The following is a 17,554-nucleotide window of genomic DNA, read 5'->3' on the forward strand; positions in this document are numbered from 1 at the left end:
ACATTTTCATGTGTAGATTTTTAGAAATTAGACATTTATTTCATTTTAAATATTAAACGGATGGTAATTCAATAGGATAGTGTTTTTTTAAAAAACTTATTGTAATATGCCCTACTGTCATCGACTGAAATAAAAACCTGAATGTGAAGTTTATTATTGTGAAAGATTAGCGTATATCTGCAATTTTAACGGACATGTTTGGTAATTAGGGACATAGTTTAGTTAGTGTGATTTAAGCCATTATGTTTTTAAGTTTATTTCATATTATAGCTGCTGAAATGTTAGTTCATTCAGAATTTTCTACATTTCTTCATAAAATAATTAAAAACAAACAAACAGATTTTCACACAAGACCTGAAACTAGACAAAGAGAACGTGATCAAACACATGAAACATAAATATTATACTTATGAATTTATTTAGTCAGTTTTAGCGAACCGAAAATCAACACTTCAGCCACATGAATCAAAATAAAAGCACTGAAGGCCGAGGTTCACGAAGAACAAATATGTGTTTTATACTGTACGTGTTGCTGCTTGAAGGTTTTTGTAGAATTTTCTACATTTCTGCTTAAAAATGACTCAAAACATCAACAAAGTCCTGAAAGTAGACAAAGAGAACCCAATCAAACACATGAAGCAGCAGTATATTCAAGAAAATGAGCCAAAATTACATATCTGTAAGGTGCTAAAGTCAGTGAAGCCTTGTGTCCAGTATCTGCTATAACTAAATGTTTCTGGTAACTGCTGATCAGTGGTCTACAGCAGCTTGGAGGAATTTTAGCCCATTCCTCAGAACAGAACCACTTCAGTTCTGAGATGTTGGTGGGTTTCCTCACATCAACTGCTGCTTCAGGTCCTTCCACAACATTTCTATTGGATTAAGGTCAGGACTTTGACTTGGCCGTTCCTAAACATTCATCTTGTTCTTCTTTAACCGTTCTTTTGTAGAACCACTTGTGTTCTTGGTTCTCGTTGTCTTGCCGCATGACCCAGTTTCTCTTCACATTCAGCTCATGGACAGATGTCCTGACATTTTCTTTTAGAGTTCACTGGTAGAATTCACAATTCATTGGTCCATCAATGATGAGACGTCCTGGGTCGTTTGTGATCAGGTCACCAAGGATGGATGTTAATGGAACGTCTCAGAAATAGATAAAGCAAAGTCATATAACACAAAAAACGTATGTGTGAGCAGCAGTTTTCTGATTCTCTTAATTGGAATTTATCAAATTTTTTAATATTTTGCACAATAACAGATGATTATTTTGTTGACCGATTGACCAAACTGAAAAATGATTAAAAATGAATTAAAATAAATAAAAGGAAAAGGCAGGGAGTCCTCATTTCTTTCTTCAAGGATGCAGTGATCGTCTCATGTTCACTGTAACATCTAACAGTCCACAGTTTATTTGTTTTACGTGTGAAAAGCTTAATTTAGTCAAATAAATGTGGATTTAAAGCGTTGAGTGTCATGAAGATAAAATACCTGAGTAAACGTGAACACGCCATCGTCGTGTTTCAGAATAAACAGCGTCTCTGATCCGTGTCAGGATGAGGAGGCTGGGCTGTCTATTTGTTAAAGAGGTAAAGCTGCAGCTGAGATATCATCGGATAAACCCAGAGTTTGAAAGTGTTTCTGTCCCGGGATCTTCCTCCTGCTCCTCCTCCTCAGCTGTGTGGTTTTAGTGTTTGTGGTCTGACAGTGTGTGTTTACCTGGTGGTGATTCTGAAAGGACAGACTGAACAGACAAGGAGGAGGAGGAGGAAGAAGGAGACCACCATGCTCTCTGCACACATGCCACTTTTTATTTCATGTTTGTGGACGTCAAACAGACCAGAATACCCCCCTCTGTCTGTGAGAGGGACACTGTTAGGTTGATCGGGGTTATTTATGAAAGCTGCAACTTAGAAGAGAATACTGGTTGATCTGGTCTCTGGTGTCCAGGTTAAACAGGTCCAGGTGTGAACACTGATCTGGTGTCAGTCCACATGTGGACCTGGTCTGAGACACATGTGACCTCCTTCCTTTGGTAGTGTGAACACACAATGAGTCCTGGGTCACATTAAAGACCACCTACTCAACAGGGCTGATCTGAGGAAGAGGAGTTTAACTCAAATGATCATATCCTTATCCATTCTATCTTCCTTCCTTCCTTCCTTCCTTCCTTCCTTCCTTCCTTCCTTCCTTCCTTCCTTTCCTCATCAGTGACCTGGTTCCTCTGAGGAAGAAGCTTCCAGGGTTCAGTTCTACTCTGAGTCTTTGTCTCTAAAATAAACCAGATCTTAACATGTGAGAGTCTTTCCATCTTGTTCCAACATCTGGATCATGTCTCCAAGTCAACAACCAGCTGTTGATGGTTCTGATCCAGCGGTAGGTAGAGATCCATTAGAGACAGCAGCTGGTACAATTAGATTTTTTGATTTTTTTTAGGCAAACATGCTAAAAGAAAACAATGTTTCAGCTCCAAAAATGTAAAGAGTTAAGTTAAACATTATTACGTTTTTGACTAAAAAAAATACAGCAAGTGAAACATTATTTAACATTTTAGAAATGAAATAAAGAGGTTTTAATGTCCTCTGATTATTATTATCTGCATTAATCGTTCAGTGACTCCTCTCGAGCTGCTCGGCAGTAAACTCATGCTTCTTTCACTCAGGTGAAAAAATATTGTCTCTTAGTCCAGAGCTAAGGAATCTAACCTGCAGCAGATGCTCGTTCAGCTGAGTCCACATGGAGGAAATTAAATATTTCACTGGGAGAATAGTAGAAACACTAGAGTCTAAAGACCAGTAAACAGACTCAACACCTGGAGCCGTGTTTTCTCATTGTGGCGACACTGACACCTGCTGGTGAGACCCTGCACCTGCAAAACAATTAGATCAATTACTTAAATCTGTTTAATTAACTTAACTGGTGGGTGGGTATATTAAAAAAAAAAAAAAAAAAAATCAAAATATACATCTCCACTTCTTCTTATTTCATTTGACAAGTTTTCATTAAACTGAAATACACATGATCAATTATTTCTCAGTTTTGGTGCGAACCATTATATATATATATATATATATATATATATATATATATATATATATATATATTGTGAATGTATAGAGGTATTACCTTTAGTGAACTTTATCTGTTGTTGTAATATCACAGCTGTCACATTAGTGGGTATTATTTAGCAGATGTTCAATATTTATCCAGACAACAAAAGTGTGCATTTTTAGCTGTCTTGTACTGAACATTAATCTAGTGTTGGTATACTATATACTATACACTTTTTATCCTAAATTAAATTCAGTTTCATTCATGTTGCGTCAATAACAATCCCAAATATAGCAGCCCAACTAACAGAAGACAGTTTTGAACTATGAAGCAGCTTTTTACAAATAAAAGAATTGTGAATCACTTAAGTTTATTCAGGGCCCTTTAAAGACATTTCTCCTGTTTATCATAGTTTGAAGTTATTCTGAGAAACTCTCTGTGATAATCCAGTGTCACATTTAATTATTTATTTAGTTGTCCTCACTGATTCTGTGTTTTAGTGTTGATTGTTGATGATTGGATTTAGGTGCAGCGTTGCAATCCAGTTCACGAGAAGAGTCTCTCTTGTGGTAGTCATCCCAAGTGGAAACTTTAAATAAGGTCCAAATTCAGACTTAGCGACATTTTTCTTTTTTTTTTTTTTTTTTTTTTGCTGATGTTTTCAGAACTGATGAAAGTGACTGTTGAGTTGATTAGTAGTAATTTATACACACCATTTCCTGGGTCCTCTCATCAGAAATGAGGTGCAAACCAATATTACAAAGTGTGAAACACTTTTACAAAGCTTGAGACAAATTAACATTTGCAAGAAAACAGTTTTACACATCATAAAACAAAATTACATTACCATAAAACATTTACAAGTCCCGAAAACACATTTACATTTCAGAAAACACTTTTACATTTCAGAAAACACTTTTACAAACGCCAAAACAAATTTACAAACCTCAACCATCAACCGGAAAGGGAATGTACCAACTCCGGGGTTGAACCGGAAGTGATAACGGGAGCGGCCGTTGATGGACAGCGATCTGCTGATGTTTTGCCCGTTTTATGGTAAACGAGTCGCATAACGCGGTTTAATTTTTCGTGATACGTGTTTTCGTTCTTCTTCTTCTTGTTAGTAATAGTAATACTAGTAGTAATAGTAGTAGTAGTAGCGATAGTAGTAGTCACAGTTGTAGCAGTACTAGTAGCACTAATAGCAGAAGGCGATCCGTTCACAGACTGATTTGTACCGATCGAGCTTCCGTACTCCGGAAGTAGCAACAAGCACGTTAGCTGTTAGCCGTTAGCACTGATTGTACAACACAAGGGTAACAAGAGCTGTAGCCTGACAACGTTTCACGTTGTTGAAGCAACGTTTGCCGCTTAAAGGTTATTTTTAACGAACAATTAACTGGTTTCCTGTTCTGCTAAATATAAAGGTGAGTTCATTTAAGAGTAGAAGACGTAAACTGGAGGTTAAACAGGTTTAATTAGTTACAGCTTCGGTTTAAATGGAAGGATAAAAACTATTGTTGTCTGATTTTATAACATAAAGACATTTAAATATAGTTATAGGACACACCTTGACATAGACAACAACCTGTAAACATTCACTTCCAGTTAACAGTTGGTTAATTCTGCTAGATTCAGGAGTAAAGACGCGTTGTAGCTTTATTTTGAAAGGCATTAACTTTTAGATGGAACCATTTCAAAGTAAAGTTGTTTCAAAATGTGCTAAATAAATCACATTAGTTCAGTTTCAGTAAAATTAGAATAATATTGGCTAAAACAAAACTTTCAGTCACAGAGTGAGTCTGAAACCAGTCTCATATAATTTAATTTAATTTCAGTAATGTTTATTTGTGATTATATAGTGTTAAATATTTATGTATACTTTGAGTTTTTATGAAACTAAAGCAGACAGGATGTTGGCTCTGATTAGATATTAAAAGCACGTCTGTGGTCTCATCTCTGTTCTCAGATGTCTCCCAAACCTCTGGGTCGTCTGGCCAAGAAGCTGATGAAGGGCGTCATCGTCCTGGAGCTGCTGGGCGTCTTTGGGGTCTACGCTCTGTACCACAAGATGAACACCAGTCAAGGTATCCACGTAACCCCAGGACGGTCACTCGTCACCGTCAGACACAACTCTACAATAATAAATCCACCTTTTTTTTTCTTTTACTTCCTCCACCTGCAGATTTCAGGAGCACCATGAACGGGAGGTTTCCATCTATTCTGGAAGGTAGGAAGATAAAATAAATCAGTTCATGAGTCAATGTGTTGATAGATGTGATTAGTTTTGGTCTGATCTGATCTCAGTCTGTGTGTCTGTGAATCAGCAGCGTCATCATGTGGTCAAAGACTCTCACATGTTAAGATCTGATTCATTTATGATGGTAGTTATTTTAGAGAAGGAAGGGGGGAAGAAAAGAGAGCGATGGAAGGACAGAAAAAGGAAGGAAAGAAGGAGGGTGGAGGAAGGAGGGAATGAAGGAAGAAAGTTAGAAAAGAAGGAGGGATGGGGCATGTGGAAGAGCGGAAGGAAAGGGAAAGGGAAGGAAGGAAGGAAGATGGAAGTGAGGAACGAAGGAATGGAGAAAGAAAGGAGGGAAGGAAGGTGGTGGAAGGAAGGCAAAAAGGAAGAAAGTTAAAAAAGGAGGGAAGGAAATAAGGAAGAAAAGAGAAGGAAGGAGGGATGGGGAAGAGCAGAAGGAAAGGGAACAGGGGAGGAAGATGGATAGAAGTGAGGAAGGAAGGAAATGAAAGAAAGATCAGAGGAAGGTAGGTAAGAAAGCAGGAAAGAAGGAGGGAGGGAGGAAGGAAGAAAAGAGAAGGAAGGAAGGAGGGAGCAGGAGGAAGAACAGAAGGAAACGGATGAGAGGAAAGAAGGAAGGAACAAAGTAAGTAATTCAGGAAGGGGGTAAGGAAGATGGAACAGAAGAAGGGAAGGAGAAGGATGAAGAGGGGAGGAAAGGAGGAGGGAAAGAACAAAGGAAGGAAGAACTGGTTATTTAATATTTATATATTTTAAGCTCAGATTAGATCTGAACCCTGGAAGCTAACGAGTTGATTCTAGTTCAGATCAGTTTCTAGTTTAGTTTGGTTCTCAGCTCCAAGGCCAGAATCTTTTAAAAGTCTCTCATTACTAATGAACAGACATCACTGATTCATGTGATCATTTCTACTAGTGGTTGAATGAAGGAGTTAAACTCCTCTTCCTCAGATCAGCCCTGTTGAGTAGGTGGTCTTTAATGTGACCCAGGACTCATTGTGTGTTCACACTACCAAAGGAAGGAGGTCACATGTGTCCCAGACCACCTCCACATGTGGACTGACACCAGATCAGTGTTCACACCTGGACCTGTTTAACCTGGACTCTAGAGACCAGATCAGTGTTCACACCTGGACCTGTTTAACCTGGACCAGATCAGTGTTCACACCTGGACCTGTTTAACCTGGACTCTAGAGACCAGATCAGCGTTCACACCTGGACCTGTTTAACCTGGACTCTAGAAACCAGATCAGTGTTCACACCTGGACCTGTTGAACCTGGACTCTAGAGACCAGATCAGTGTTCACACCTGGACCTGTTTAACCTGGACACTAGAGACCAGATCAGTGTTCACACCTGGACCTGTTTAACCTGGACTCTAGAGACCAGATCAGTGTTCACACCTGGACACTAGCCTTTTTAAGTATGAACAATGTCCCTCACAGAGTTTCCTTAATGACGTTGTTCACTTCCTGTGAATGTTTTATTCTCTATTTACATTTTTGATTTATTTTTAATATGCTGCTGTTACTGTGACTCACCAGCAGGTGTCAGTGTAGTTAACATTTACATTAAACTTACATAGTTTTGCTCTTATAAACACTTCCCTCGTTTGTTTCTGTAATTAAAAGGGACTTTTTTTATTCAAACATTTTTATTTTTTGATGGAAATCAAACATCATGTGTCCTGAATAAACAGAAACAGGATCAGAAACAAAAACTTTAATATCAACATAGAAGAATTACTTAGAATATATATTTATACGTAAGAAATCTGTTAGTTCTGGTTCTGCCGACCAATCAGAAGGCTCCTACCTTTTGTCAAGTCCCGACTTCTTCCTGTACTGTTGCTAGGTTACACTGACAACAACAACAATGTGGGGGTCCAGGCCACGTTTAACATCAGTCCAGGTGTGAACACTGATCTGGTGTCAGTCCACATGTGGAGGTGGTCTGGGACACATGTGACCTCCTTCCTTTGGTAGTGTGAACACACAATGAGTCCTGGGTCACATTAAAGACCACCTACTCAACAGGGATGATCTGAGGAAGAGGAGTTTAACTCCTTCATTCAACCACTAGTAGAAATGATCACATGAATCAGTGATGTCTGTTCATTAGTAACGAGAGACTTTTAAAAGATTCTGGTCTTGGAGCTGAGAACCAAACTAAACTAGAAACTGATCTGAACTAGAATCAACTCGTTAGACTCCAGGGTTCAGTTCTAATCTGAGTCTTTGTCTCTAAAATAAATCAGATCTTAACATGTGAGAGTCTTTCCATCTTGTTCCAACATCTGGATCATGTCTCCAAGTCAACCAGCAGCTGTTGATGGTTCTGATCCAGCGGTAGGTAGAGATCCATTAGAGACAGCAGCTGGTACAATATTCTACTGACCACATGATGGCGCTGCTGATTTACAGACACACAAACTGAGATCAGATCTCAAGTGCTGGCTGGGGACGCATGTGGAGACATTTATATTAAGACCAGGTGGAGACACAGGGACTTAGAGGTGGACCAGGTGAGATCAGATCAGATCAGATCCAGGACTGATGTTGTGTTTGTGTAACCTAGCAACAGAAACACAGGTAGTCGTGACAACAAAAGAAAGTATTTAATTTTACAAAAACCTGAAAACATCTCCTCAAAGGCTTTAACACTTAAAACCACTTCCTGTTTCCTCTCAGTCTACTATCAGTCCAACGAGCTGGCGGGAATCCACGGCATCCGAGAGAGAGACCAGGAGGCGTGGTCGACCAAACAGGAGTGAACGGCCGGTTTTAAAGTCCACATCATCATCATCATCATCTACTTCTTCTTCCTCTTGTTGCCGCTGCCAAACGTCCTGCTCCCCGTCCCCGTCCTCGCCCGTCCGAACATCTTCTTCTTGTTGAACGTGGTCTTCTTCCTGCGCAGCGTCTTGACGTCGCGGCCTTGGATCCAGTCGTCACGTTGAGCCTCCCACTTCAGCTGCTTCAGAGCTGGAGACAAAAAAAAACACAAAACACGTTGATTAATCACTGATGACACCGACCACCTGACCTCTGCACCTGACTGAACGTAGCCTGTGTTGCATTGTGGGTAGTTAAACTCCTGAACTCATTAGCTTAGCAACGTTAAAGGGATAAATCTGTTCCAACAATTAACAGTATTATTTTTTGGGCCTAATTATGAAGCTATCCCAACTATTATAAACTATTTATCCAGTATACGGCACAAAGAATAAGATCAAGGGTTTTGTTTCGGTCCATCTTTAAATTACCGTAAAAACGCAAAAGTTGGATTTAGCGACAATTAGCAGCAGCTAATTCATCAGTTCATCTACATAAATACTGGACATAAAGCTGTTGAGACGTGGACAAACGTACGTACGATTAAATAAAATATCAGCAAATAAATTAAATTTATAGTAAATAGCTGAATATTGCTATAGCTAGCTAACTGTGCTAGCTAGCTCTTATAAAGTTTCGCTAGCTCACGTTACGTCCGGAGTTGTTTCCTCCAGGTTTTGAACAACTCTTTAAATAATTTTAATTCTCCACGGTCTAAAAATAGCGAGAACTTTGGGTTTTTAAAAGTGGCGTAACATTTTTAGCGGTGAACAACAACAGATAGCTTCACATGCTACGTGAGCTGCAAAATTATTTCTGATTTGTTGTAGCATCAACGTTGTTTGGGGAAATCCTGAATCAATGAATGAAAACGGTTTCTTGTTAACGTCTGAGCTCATCACGTCCTCTGGTTCTTTTTGACTCCACCGTACGATCGATCGTTGTAGAGGACGGAGTTCGTCTTTCATTACTTCTACAAACTTCAGCCTCTACAGTGAAAACACAGCTGAGTCACTAGCGTACCTAATGAAGTGGCCGTGACAATGAAAGTTTATCTGAGTCCGTCAGATAAAGATCAACTGTTGTTATTGTTATATTTATATTTAATGACTGATTGTGTCTCTTTGGAGAAGTTCAAATCTGCTGCTGGTATCCAGTCAATAAATTAAAATAAATTAATTAATTAAACTGACTGAGTCTCGTCTTATTCCTCCATCATGACTTTAATTATCGTCCTGAACTGAAGAATCATTTATTTTATGTTTATAATTTAGATATAAACTGATCGTTTCTCTACGATCTAAGTCTAATTAAAACGAGGGAATAAAATCTACATATAACATTAATAATAATCTATAATTAATGTCTCCTCTCAGTGTGAGGACAGACGTCTCACCTGCTTTGTCTCTGTTGGCCATGGCGTTCAGCCCGATGTTGTCAAACTTGGAGCCGGCGTTCTCGTCCAGTAGAGAACCGAACTGAGAGAAGATTCAAACCAAATATAGATTAAACATTAAACAATAAATAAAGGTTCAAACATAAATCTTTGAACGTTTGAACAAGTCATAAACTAAACAGAGACGTTAAATCTCACCTCTTCAGCCGAGGCAAACATGGCCACATCCTTCTTCTTCTTCTTCTTCCCCAGTTTAGAACCTGAACCAGAGAACGATCAAATGATAAATGAGCCAAACGTTAAAGGAGCCGACGTCTAAAAACAGGAGGAGCAGGATGAATTCAGCTCTGACCTAAAGACCCAGAGAAGTCGAGCTCCTCAGAGGACTTCCTCTTCGTCTTCTTCTTGGTTGGAGGACTGAAGTCAGGAGCTTCCTCACCGTCGTCGTCTGAATCTGCAGAAGAAGAAGATTTGTTTTTTATTAACATGAGCGTGGACTGGGTGGATCCGATCATAGGACATCCTACTATTACTATTGTAGCTGAGGAGGACTTGTTGTCAGTAATGTGGGGACACCACAGGGGACCGTCCTGTCTCCATATCCAGTCCAGCTCTGCAGAAGTTCTCTGAGGACTCTGCTGTGGTTAGAGACGGACAGGAGGTGGAGTACAGGACACTGATCGGAGACTTTGTAGACTGGTCCCAGACAAACCACCTGGTCCTGAATGTGGACAAGACCAAGGAGCTGGTTACTGAGAGTCCACATGGACAGCAGACTGGAGAGGAGGGACAACAGTGATGCTGTGGACAAGAATGGACTGAGTAGACTCAGGTCTTCTGGAGACGTTCTACCAGTCTGTTCTTTGCTGTGGTTTGTTGGTGGAGCAGCACCAGCAGAAAGGACATGAGTAGGATGGAGTTGGAGACATTTGTCTCAATGAGGGACAGGAGGACACTGGACAAACGTCTCTCCATCATGGACAATCCATCTCGTCCACTCCACCAGACTATAGAGGGACAGTGGAGCTCATCTGCTTTAACATAAAATAAATAAACACTAACCCTCAAATGCAGCAGCTTCATCATCTTCGTCCTCGTCTTCGTCCTCCAGCTCTGGAACTGAAACAAGACACAGATTCCTCAGTTAGATCAGACTCTCTCTCATCAGACCATCTGATCTACACGTGTCTCTAAACATGTCTCTTCCTACTTTCATCATCATCATCTTCATCGTCTCCGCCTCCCTCAACGTCCATGAACGTCCCTCCTTCCTCGTCCAGCTCGTCTCCAAAGTCCTCCTCGTCCATGCTTCCCAGAGACACCTCCTCGTCGTCCAGGTCGTCCACGTCCGAGTCGTCAGAGTCGTCTGCTGATTTCTTCCCGTCTTTACTCTTCACGTTACTGACAAACAGAGACGTTAAAGACATTAGAGACGTAAAGACAGATGGAAGAGGAGTTCATTGGTTCAACAGATTAAAACGAGTCCAGAAAAGAATATTCAACACTTGAAATGTTTCTGGATTCAAGATGATTCTGGTTAAATGCAGAAAAAAAAAACACTAGTTCACTAGTGTTCCTAATGAAGTGGCCAGTGAGTGTAGACATGTAACTCGTTTACTGATGGATGGATTAAAATGAATCATAAAGAATAAAACTCACCCTGCAAAGTCCAGATCATCATCAGCCAGATCAGTGAAGTACGAGTCTCCCTCAAACGAATCTGTTCAAACGAAACAAACATTTAATTAGAAATAATCTGGATTCATTTATTCACACTGAAGAAAAGTTAAATTAGGAAGAGCTACTGTTAGCTAGGAGGCTAAGTGGGAGGAGCTTGTGTCTCAACTCACCAAGTAGTTTCTCAAACTCGTCGTCGTCCACGTCCTCCACGCTCTCGTTGTCTCCGCCTCCTTGTGGCCGACGGAATCTCTTCTCCTCCTGACGCTTCTTGAAGAAGCTGCAGAGAAACGAACGAACGAATGAACGAATGAACGAAACAGAGAGGAACAGATCAGATGTGAAGCTGAGGAACAGATGTTGAAGGATTCAGTCGTGAGAACAAAGGTTGAGTTTTACCGGTGGAAGAAGATTTCATCGACGGGGATCTGACTTTCTTCTTTGGACAGAAACTCTTCACCGTTGACTGAGGACGAAGACGAGACAGAAGATGAGACAGAAGATGAGACGACTGAACCTGAACCTGATTCTGGTTCTATAAACACTGAGAGAGTCTCACCTGGTAGACAGGAGACTGGTCCTCTGTGTTTGGACATCATCGCTGCAGCGTCTGTGTTTTCTGACAAACAACAACAGAAACAACATGAACGTCTTCACGTCTTCCTCTAGTTGTTGTTTACAGTCACTCAGTGGTCACTTCATTAGGTACACCACTGTATTAATTTAATATAACTGTCTTTCTGTCATTCATCCTCTATTTCTTTTGTCCTATTACAGTGTATTAGTACCAGCGTACCTAATGAAGTGGCCACATAGAGTCATAATACTAATAATTTGTTTACGTTTTCCCTTCAGCTGTTTAGGGTTTCTGAAGACGAACCGATCCAGGAACCTGATGAGGGTGAAGTCCTGCAGAGGGTCCCCAGAGTACTGGATGGACCCTCCCTGAGGAAACAAGGACATGAAGACACACGGGACATAAAGACAATAAAGACACAGGCACATAAACAAGTGAATATTAAATGTGTGTGTTTGTGTCACGTTTTACCTCCAGGATGGTTTTAGCAAACAGCGACACTGAGGGGTGGAAGTGTAGAGAGAGCTGCAGAGAAGAACCAACCGTTACTACTTCCTGTTTATGAATTAATTAATTGATTAATTAGTTTATTAATTAGTTAGTTTGTTTGTTTGTCACCTTCTGCAGCTCCCACAGAGTCGAGTGATCGGCTCCACAGAACAACGGGTTCCTGTGCAGAGGGTCGTACGTCTGCCTGCTCGTCCCTCCTGGAAGGACAACAACGGTCAATTAAAGAGTGGAGACGTCGTCATGGAAACGAGATCAGATCAATTAGTGATGAACTAGAGGAGAGATATAATAATAATAAAATAAAATCTAAACTTTATTAATCAGTCAGACTCTGACGGTACCTTCCAGGTTCTGGTGATGAACCCATGACGCCTTTGGTTTGACCTCCACCGTCTCTACACTCGTCTCCGCTCCGTCCTCCAGTTTATCGGCGTCAACGAAGCGCTCTTCACCATCGTCATCGTCTTCCTCAGCGATGTCTTTGAACTCCTCCTCTTCCTCGTCTCCGTCCTGAGTGAAGACGGCAGAGACAAACAAACTGAAGGACTATTCCTGAAGAGACGTTGCTCTCTACAGCCAACGTGTCGTCACCGTGGTAACGTCAGCGTGACCACATGTCATCATCATCATCATCATCATCGTCACCTTGCCCTCCTGCAGCAGCAGCTGGAGGCCCGGCTTGGCCTTCATCACCTCCGACACCAGGAACAGCGCCCCGCAGGCGAAGCTGGCGTTCTGCTCGGCGCTGACCTGCAGCAGCCGCTTGACGAAGGCTTTGACTCGTCGCAGCGCCACGTCGGCCTTCAGGGATTTATAGATCAGGTTGAGGAACATGCTCTGTCTGGGGGAGGACGACAGGCCGGGGTCCAGCAGCTTCCTGTGGGACGGACGGGGGACGAGAGACAAACGTCTTCACATCTCAGCCTCATACGTCTGTTACCACACAACTATGTTCACATTTAGCTTCATCCTCTGAAGATCATTATTATTTTCTTTTATATTAATTTATATTTTCATCCTGATTCAGATCAAACTTCAGACGAGAATTATCTTTAATTATTTATTTTATTTATTTTAGGTCTGACAGAAACAAAACTACGTCCCTGTAACGTGACCCTGTGATGGTTAGTTAGAGAGAAAGATACCAGAGGAAGAGGATGTGGAAGAGGAAGACGATGAAGAGGAAGAATAGGAGGAGGTAGAAGAAGAACACAAAGACGAAGGAGGAGAGGAAGAGGAAGAAGGAGAGCAACAACAAGAAGATGAAGAAGAAGTTAAAGAGGAAAAAGATGATGATGAAGAAGAGGATGAAGGACAAGAGGACAAACACGAAGAAGAGGAAGAAGAAGAAGAGGAAGACTAAGAAGAACAAGATGAAGAAGAAGAGGAAGAAGACGAAGAGGATGAAGAAGAAAAGGATGAAGAGGAAGAAGGAGAGCAACAAGAAGAGGACGAAGAAGAAAAAGATGAAGGACAAAAAGAGGATGAAGACAAAGAAGAGGAAGAACAAGATGAAGAAGAAGAGGAAGAAAATGAAGAGGAAGACGAAGAAGAGGAAGAAGACGAAGAAGAGGAAGAAGACGAGGAAGAAGATGAAAAGGAAGACGAAGACGAACAAGAAGACGAAGAAGAAGAGGAAGAAGAGGAACAAGAAGACGAAGAAGAAGAGGAAGAAGAGGAAGAGGAAGACGAAGAGGAAGAAGAGGAAGACGAAGAGGAAGAAGAGGAAGAAGAGGAAGAAGACGAAGACAAAGAAGAAGATGAAGAGGATGAAGAAGAACCAACATCACGTCTACTGTATAAATGAAGTCAGTCGTTAGTAGATGTTTGATGGTTGGAATGAATCCAGTTGTCTCTAGAAGACAATGAAGAGACCAGGAGACCAAATCTAGGAGAAGACAAGGAGGACAAGGACAGACTTTAGGACGCCACAGAGGACCAGCCTCAGGTCTTTACCTGTACAGGGCCACGTAGTACCGGTCTGAGACGCTCTGCTGTGAGTCCATCACCTGGAACAGCAGCATCAGCGCCTGGACGGCCGTGTTGAACTTGACCAGGTGGACGACCTTGAACAGCGTGTCCATCTGCTCCTTGACCTTCTCGTCCCCGGCGCTGGCGTAGGGGTACGCCCGGTTCACGCCCGACAGCAGCGCGCTCAGCATCTTGGACTCGATGTCCTTCTTCTTGACGCAGGCGCGGAAGAAGGAGAAGTAGACGGTGACGAGCTTGGCGGCGAGCTCGGCCTCGTCGTGGCTGAGCATCACCTGGCTGAGGAAGCAGACGGCGTAGTACTGCCCCTTGGCGCTGATGTTGGCGCGGAACACCAGCCGCTCCACCTCCGAGCACACCACCACCTTCATGTTGGGGTGCTTGTGCAGCAGCGTCTCCAGCAGGTACGACGCCTTGGCCGCCGTCTTGTACTCGGGGTCGCCCAGCTTGTTGACCACCTGGATGAGCAGCGCCCTCTCCTGCTCGGGGCGCCCGCACAGCAGCTCGTGGGCGGTGGCGAGCGCCTTGGCCTTGGTGGCCGGCACCGTGTCGTGGGCCACCTCGTCCAGCGCCGCCACGAACTCCGCCACGTGGTGCTTCAGCTGGTGCTCGAAGTACCAGAGGACGAGGCGGCGGTCGCGCGCGTCCCGGTTGCCGCTCGCCTTCTCCTCCAGCTGGTCGAACGGGTGCTGGGCGAAGGGGCGGAGCTTCCTGTCCTCGGGCAGCAGGCTGGACAGCAGCAGCTCCCTCAGAGTATCCAGCGCCATCAGGCCCATCCGCCGGCTGCCCTTCTTCTTCACCATGGACACCAGGTTCTCCACGTGCTCCAGCATGTGCACCGGGGCGTCCTGGATCAGAACCGTCATGGCCGCCATCCTGTCCGCCAGCACGCCGGAGGAGACGACCGTCTTCATCCAGGCGGAGTTGGCTCCTTTCTGGAGACTCTTCTTGCTCTTGTAGAGCTTGACCTCGGCCTCGTACAGCTGCTGGGCCAGCGTCTTGTACTGGGACACCAGCGACGCGTCCTGGGGCGCCGACGAGCCCTCGGCCGAGTACTCCATGTCGAACCACTTCCCTCCAGGTTTGATGAGCAGGACGTCCCGCTGCTGAAACTCAAACACATTCACGTTCTGCTTCGCCTTCTTCCCAGCTTGTCCCTGGACGTCTTTCGTCTTCTTCGCCGCCTGCTGCTGAGCGGCTTTCTTCTGAGCCTGAGCGGTGGACGCCTGCTGCTCCTCCGCTTTCTTAACTTTCGCCTTCTGGGTGTCCTTCTCGCCGGCCGAGGCTCCGCCCTCCGGCTCGTCCGGGACCACCTGCAGGTCGGCGAACGCCCGGATGCCCAGCTTGGTGATGAACTTCTCTAGCTCGCCCTCCTCCAGGTCGTCTATCGCTCCTTTCTTCCCGCCGTCGACCAGCTCTTGGGAGTCGTCCAGGCCGGCGAGGAGGACGAAATCAGCCTGAGGACAGGAGGAGACGAGGTCAGAGACAGGTGTCCACATACTTTAGGAAAACAGTGTCATGATTTGAGGATCTGGTTTTAAAGAGATTCAATTTGATTTTTAACTTCTGGGAAACGTTTATATAACTGAAACTATTTTAATCTATTTGTTTGACATTTTAATTTAACTTTAGTTATTTTTACACCTCATATTTTTGGACATTTTTAATATTTTTTCAGGCTCTTTAAATATAAATTAAATATGAACCATTTTATAAACACCATTAAAACAATTACAGCTTTTACAACTCAAATATAATGGTTTTAAATAAATATTCAAGGCCACTTTTGATCAAACTCGTTCAAAATTAAACAAGAAATTATAAAAATAAGAATAATAACTCGTTAACTGGAGGAACATTTGCGTAAATAAACCCAACTCACCCGTGTCCCTCCGAGCCGCAGAACCTCCTCCAAATTGAACCCGTCGTCTTCTTTCGTCGCTTCTCCTCCTCCTCCATCTCCCTCCGTGCCTCCGTCCTCCTCTCCGCCGCCGTTTTCAGCCTCTTGTTCGGCGTCTTCAGCCTGAAACGCGGCTTTATTCGCAGGTTTGGACTTTCTGCGGAGCTTGTTTTTCGCTGCCATGCTTGCTGCCACAGCGTGAGGAGACCTGGATGACCCGGATGTGGAAGGAACCACTTCCGTATTGGGGTTGCCAGGTTTCACCGAAAACTAGTAGTATAATAACGACGTAACAGTTTCCTAGTTTAAGTTTAAAACGCATAAATAATAACAGTATATAGAATATTTTTATTTGTTCTATTTTTCTTAACAAATTTAAATTTATATACGATTCTGATGGTATATTGTTTCCACGGACTGAGATGAGCTAACCCGCGAGTTACAACATTTATCTTAAATAACTTATATTATCCAACATTTATCAATATTTCTGAAACAAGTATGTACGCCGAACTTGCTATTATGGTTTCTTGTTTGAAATGAGATATTTATTTTCTGACAAATGTCATTCAGTTTCGTTCGATACTTGAGAAAGCGTAAAACCTTGATTATTCTCAGGCAAGTTTTGAATGGAATTCATGTTTTTGATTTCTTAGCGGGTTTACGGGCGTTTATTTGACAAGAGTTAAAACGTACACAATCTAAAAGAAGTTTTTCCTTTCTGTTTTCCTATTTGACTGAGTTAAAACCAACAGTTTAAAGTAGAAATGAATGTTAACTGTAAGAAAATTAGCCCAGTTGGGAGGGTTTCCGCCCAACCTGGCAACGCCGTTTTGTACTTTTCAGTTGTTTTTTATTTTTTATTTTTGCCGATAAACAAATAAATAAATATGAAGTCGGAATTCCACGTGAAATATGGACTTTTTCATAATTATTATTTTTTAATTAATCACGCTAAAGAAACTAGCGTTTACGTCTACGTAACATCCCTTCGTCCAATCAGAGACTTTAAAGTGCCGTCGAAGTGTTAAGCTGGTGTTTATGATACCAGACGTCACCGGAAATGGTAACTAAAAACAACTGTAAACACGTAAATTCAAAGCTATGATTCTCATTTTTAACACACACAAAGCCAGCGGACTAAAAGTTTAGGTATTAATAAAAAATCAGACCACTGAATTTGTTCAAATAAAATGTTAAGCACCAAAAAATGTCCAATAAACGCTTTTATTGTGAAAGGATTGCCGGATGTAGTGTTATAGTTCATATGTAACTTAACGGTCGTCTCTCTGTTAGCATTAGCATCTCTTGCACAAGGACGCTGTAGCTTTTAGCTTCTTTAAACATCAGACAGACACGAACA

At 42.3% G+C, this 17,554-nt stretch overlaps 2 protein-coding genes across 2 annotated transcripts; one reads left to right on the plus strand and one right to left on the minus strand.

Moving 5' to 3' along the window:
- Positions 1-4,229: 4,229 nt before the first annotated feature.
- Positions 4,230-8,081, plus strand: LOC311499473 (protein CEBPZOS-like; the record flags this gene model as incomplete). Its single annotated transcript, XM_084560455.1, has 4 exons — positions 4,230-4,475; positions 5,018-5,135; positions 5,234-5,278; positions 7,999-8,081. Exons 2-4 carry the CDS (start codon positions 5,018-5,020, stop codon positions 8,079-8,081), a joined length of 246 nt encoding a protein of 81 aa, XP_084416581.1. The 5' UTR covers positions 4,230-4,475.
- On the minus strand, positions 7,016-16,376 carry cebpz (CCAAT enhancer binding protein zeta). Its single transcript, XM_084560444.1, has 17 exons — positions 16,174-16,376; positions 14,259-15,748; positions 12,948-13,179; positions 12,644-12,812; positions 12,411-12,499; positions 12,264-12,317; positions 12,058-12,160; positions 11,775-11,834; positions 11,615-11,681; positions 11,389-11,495; positions 11,198-11,258; positions 10,749-10,939; positions 10,601-10,657; positions 9,891-9,992; positions 9,737-9,798; positions 9,539-9,620; positions 7,016-8,292 (listed from the first exon to the last, which is right to left on the minus strand). Exons 1-17 carry the CDS (start codon positions 16,372-16,374, stop codon positions 8,120-8,122), a joined length of 3,300 nt encoding a protein of 1,099 aa, XP_084416570.1. The 5' UTR covers positions 16,375-16,376; the 3' UTR covers positions 7,016-8,119.
- Between the last annotated feature and the right edge of the window lie 1,178 nt (positions 16,377-17,554).

Source organism: Chelon labrosus, assembly GCF_963514085.1.
Source record: "Chelon labrosus genome assembly, chromosome: 14".
Classification (NCBI taxonomy): Eukaryota; Metazoa; Chordata; class Actinopteri; order Mugiliformes; family Mugilidae; genus Chelon; species Chelon labrosus.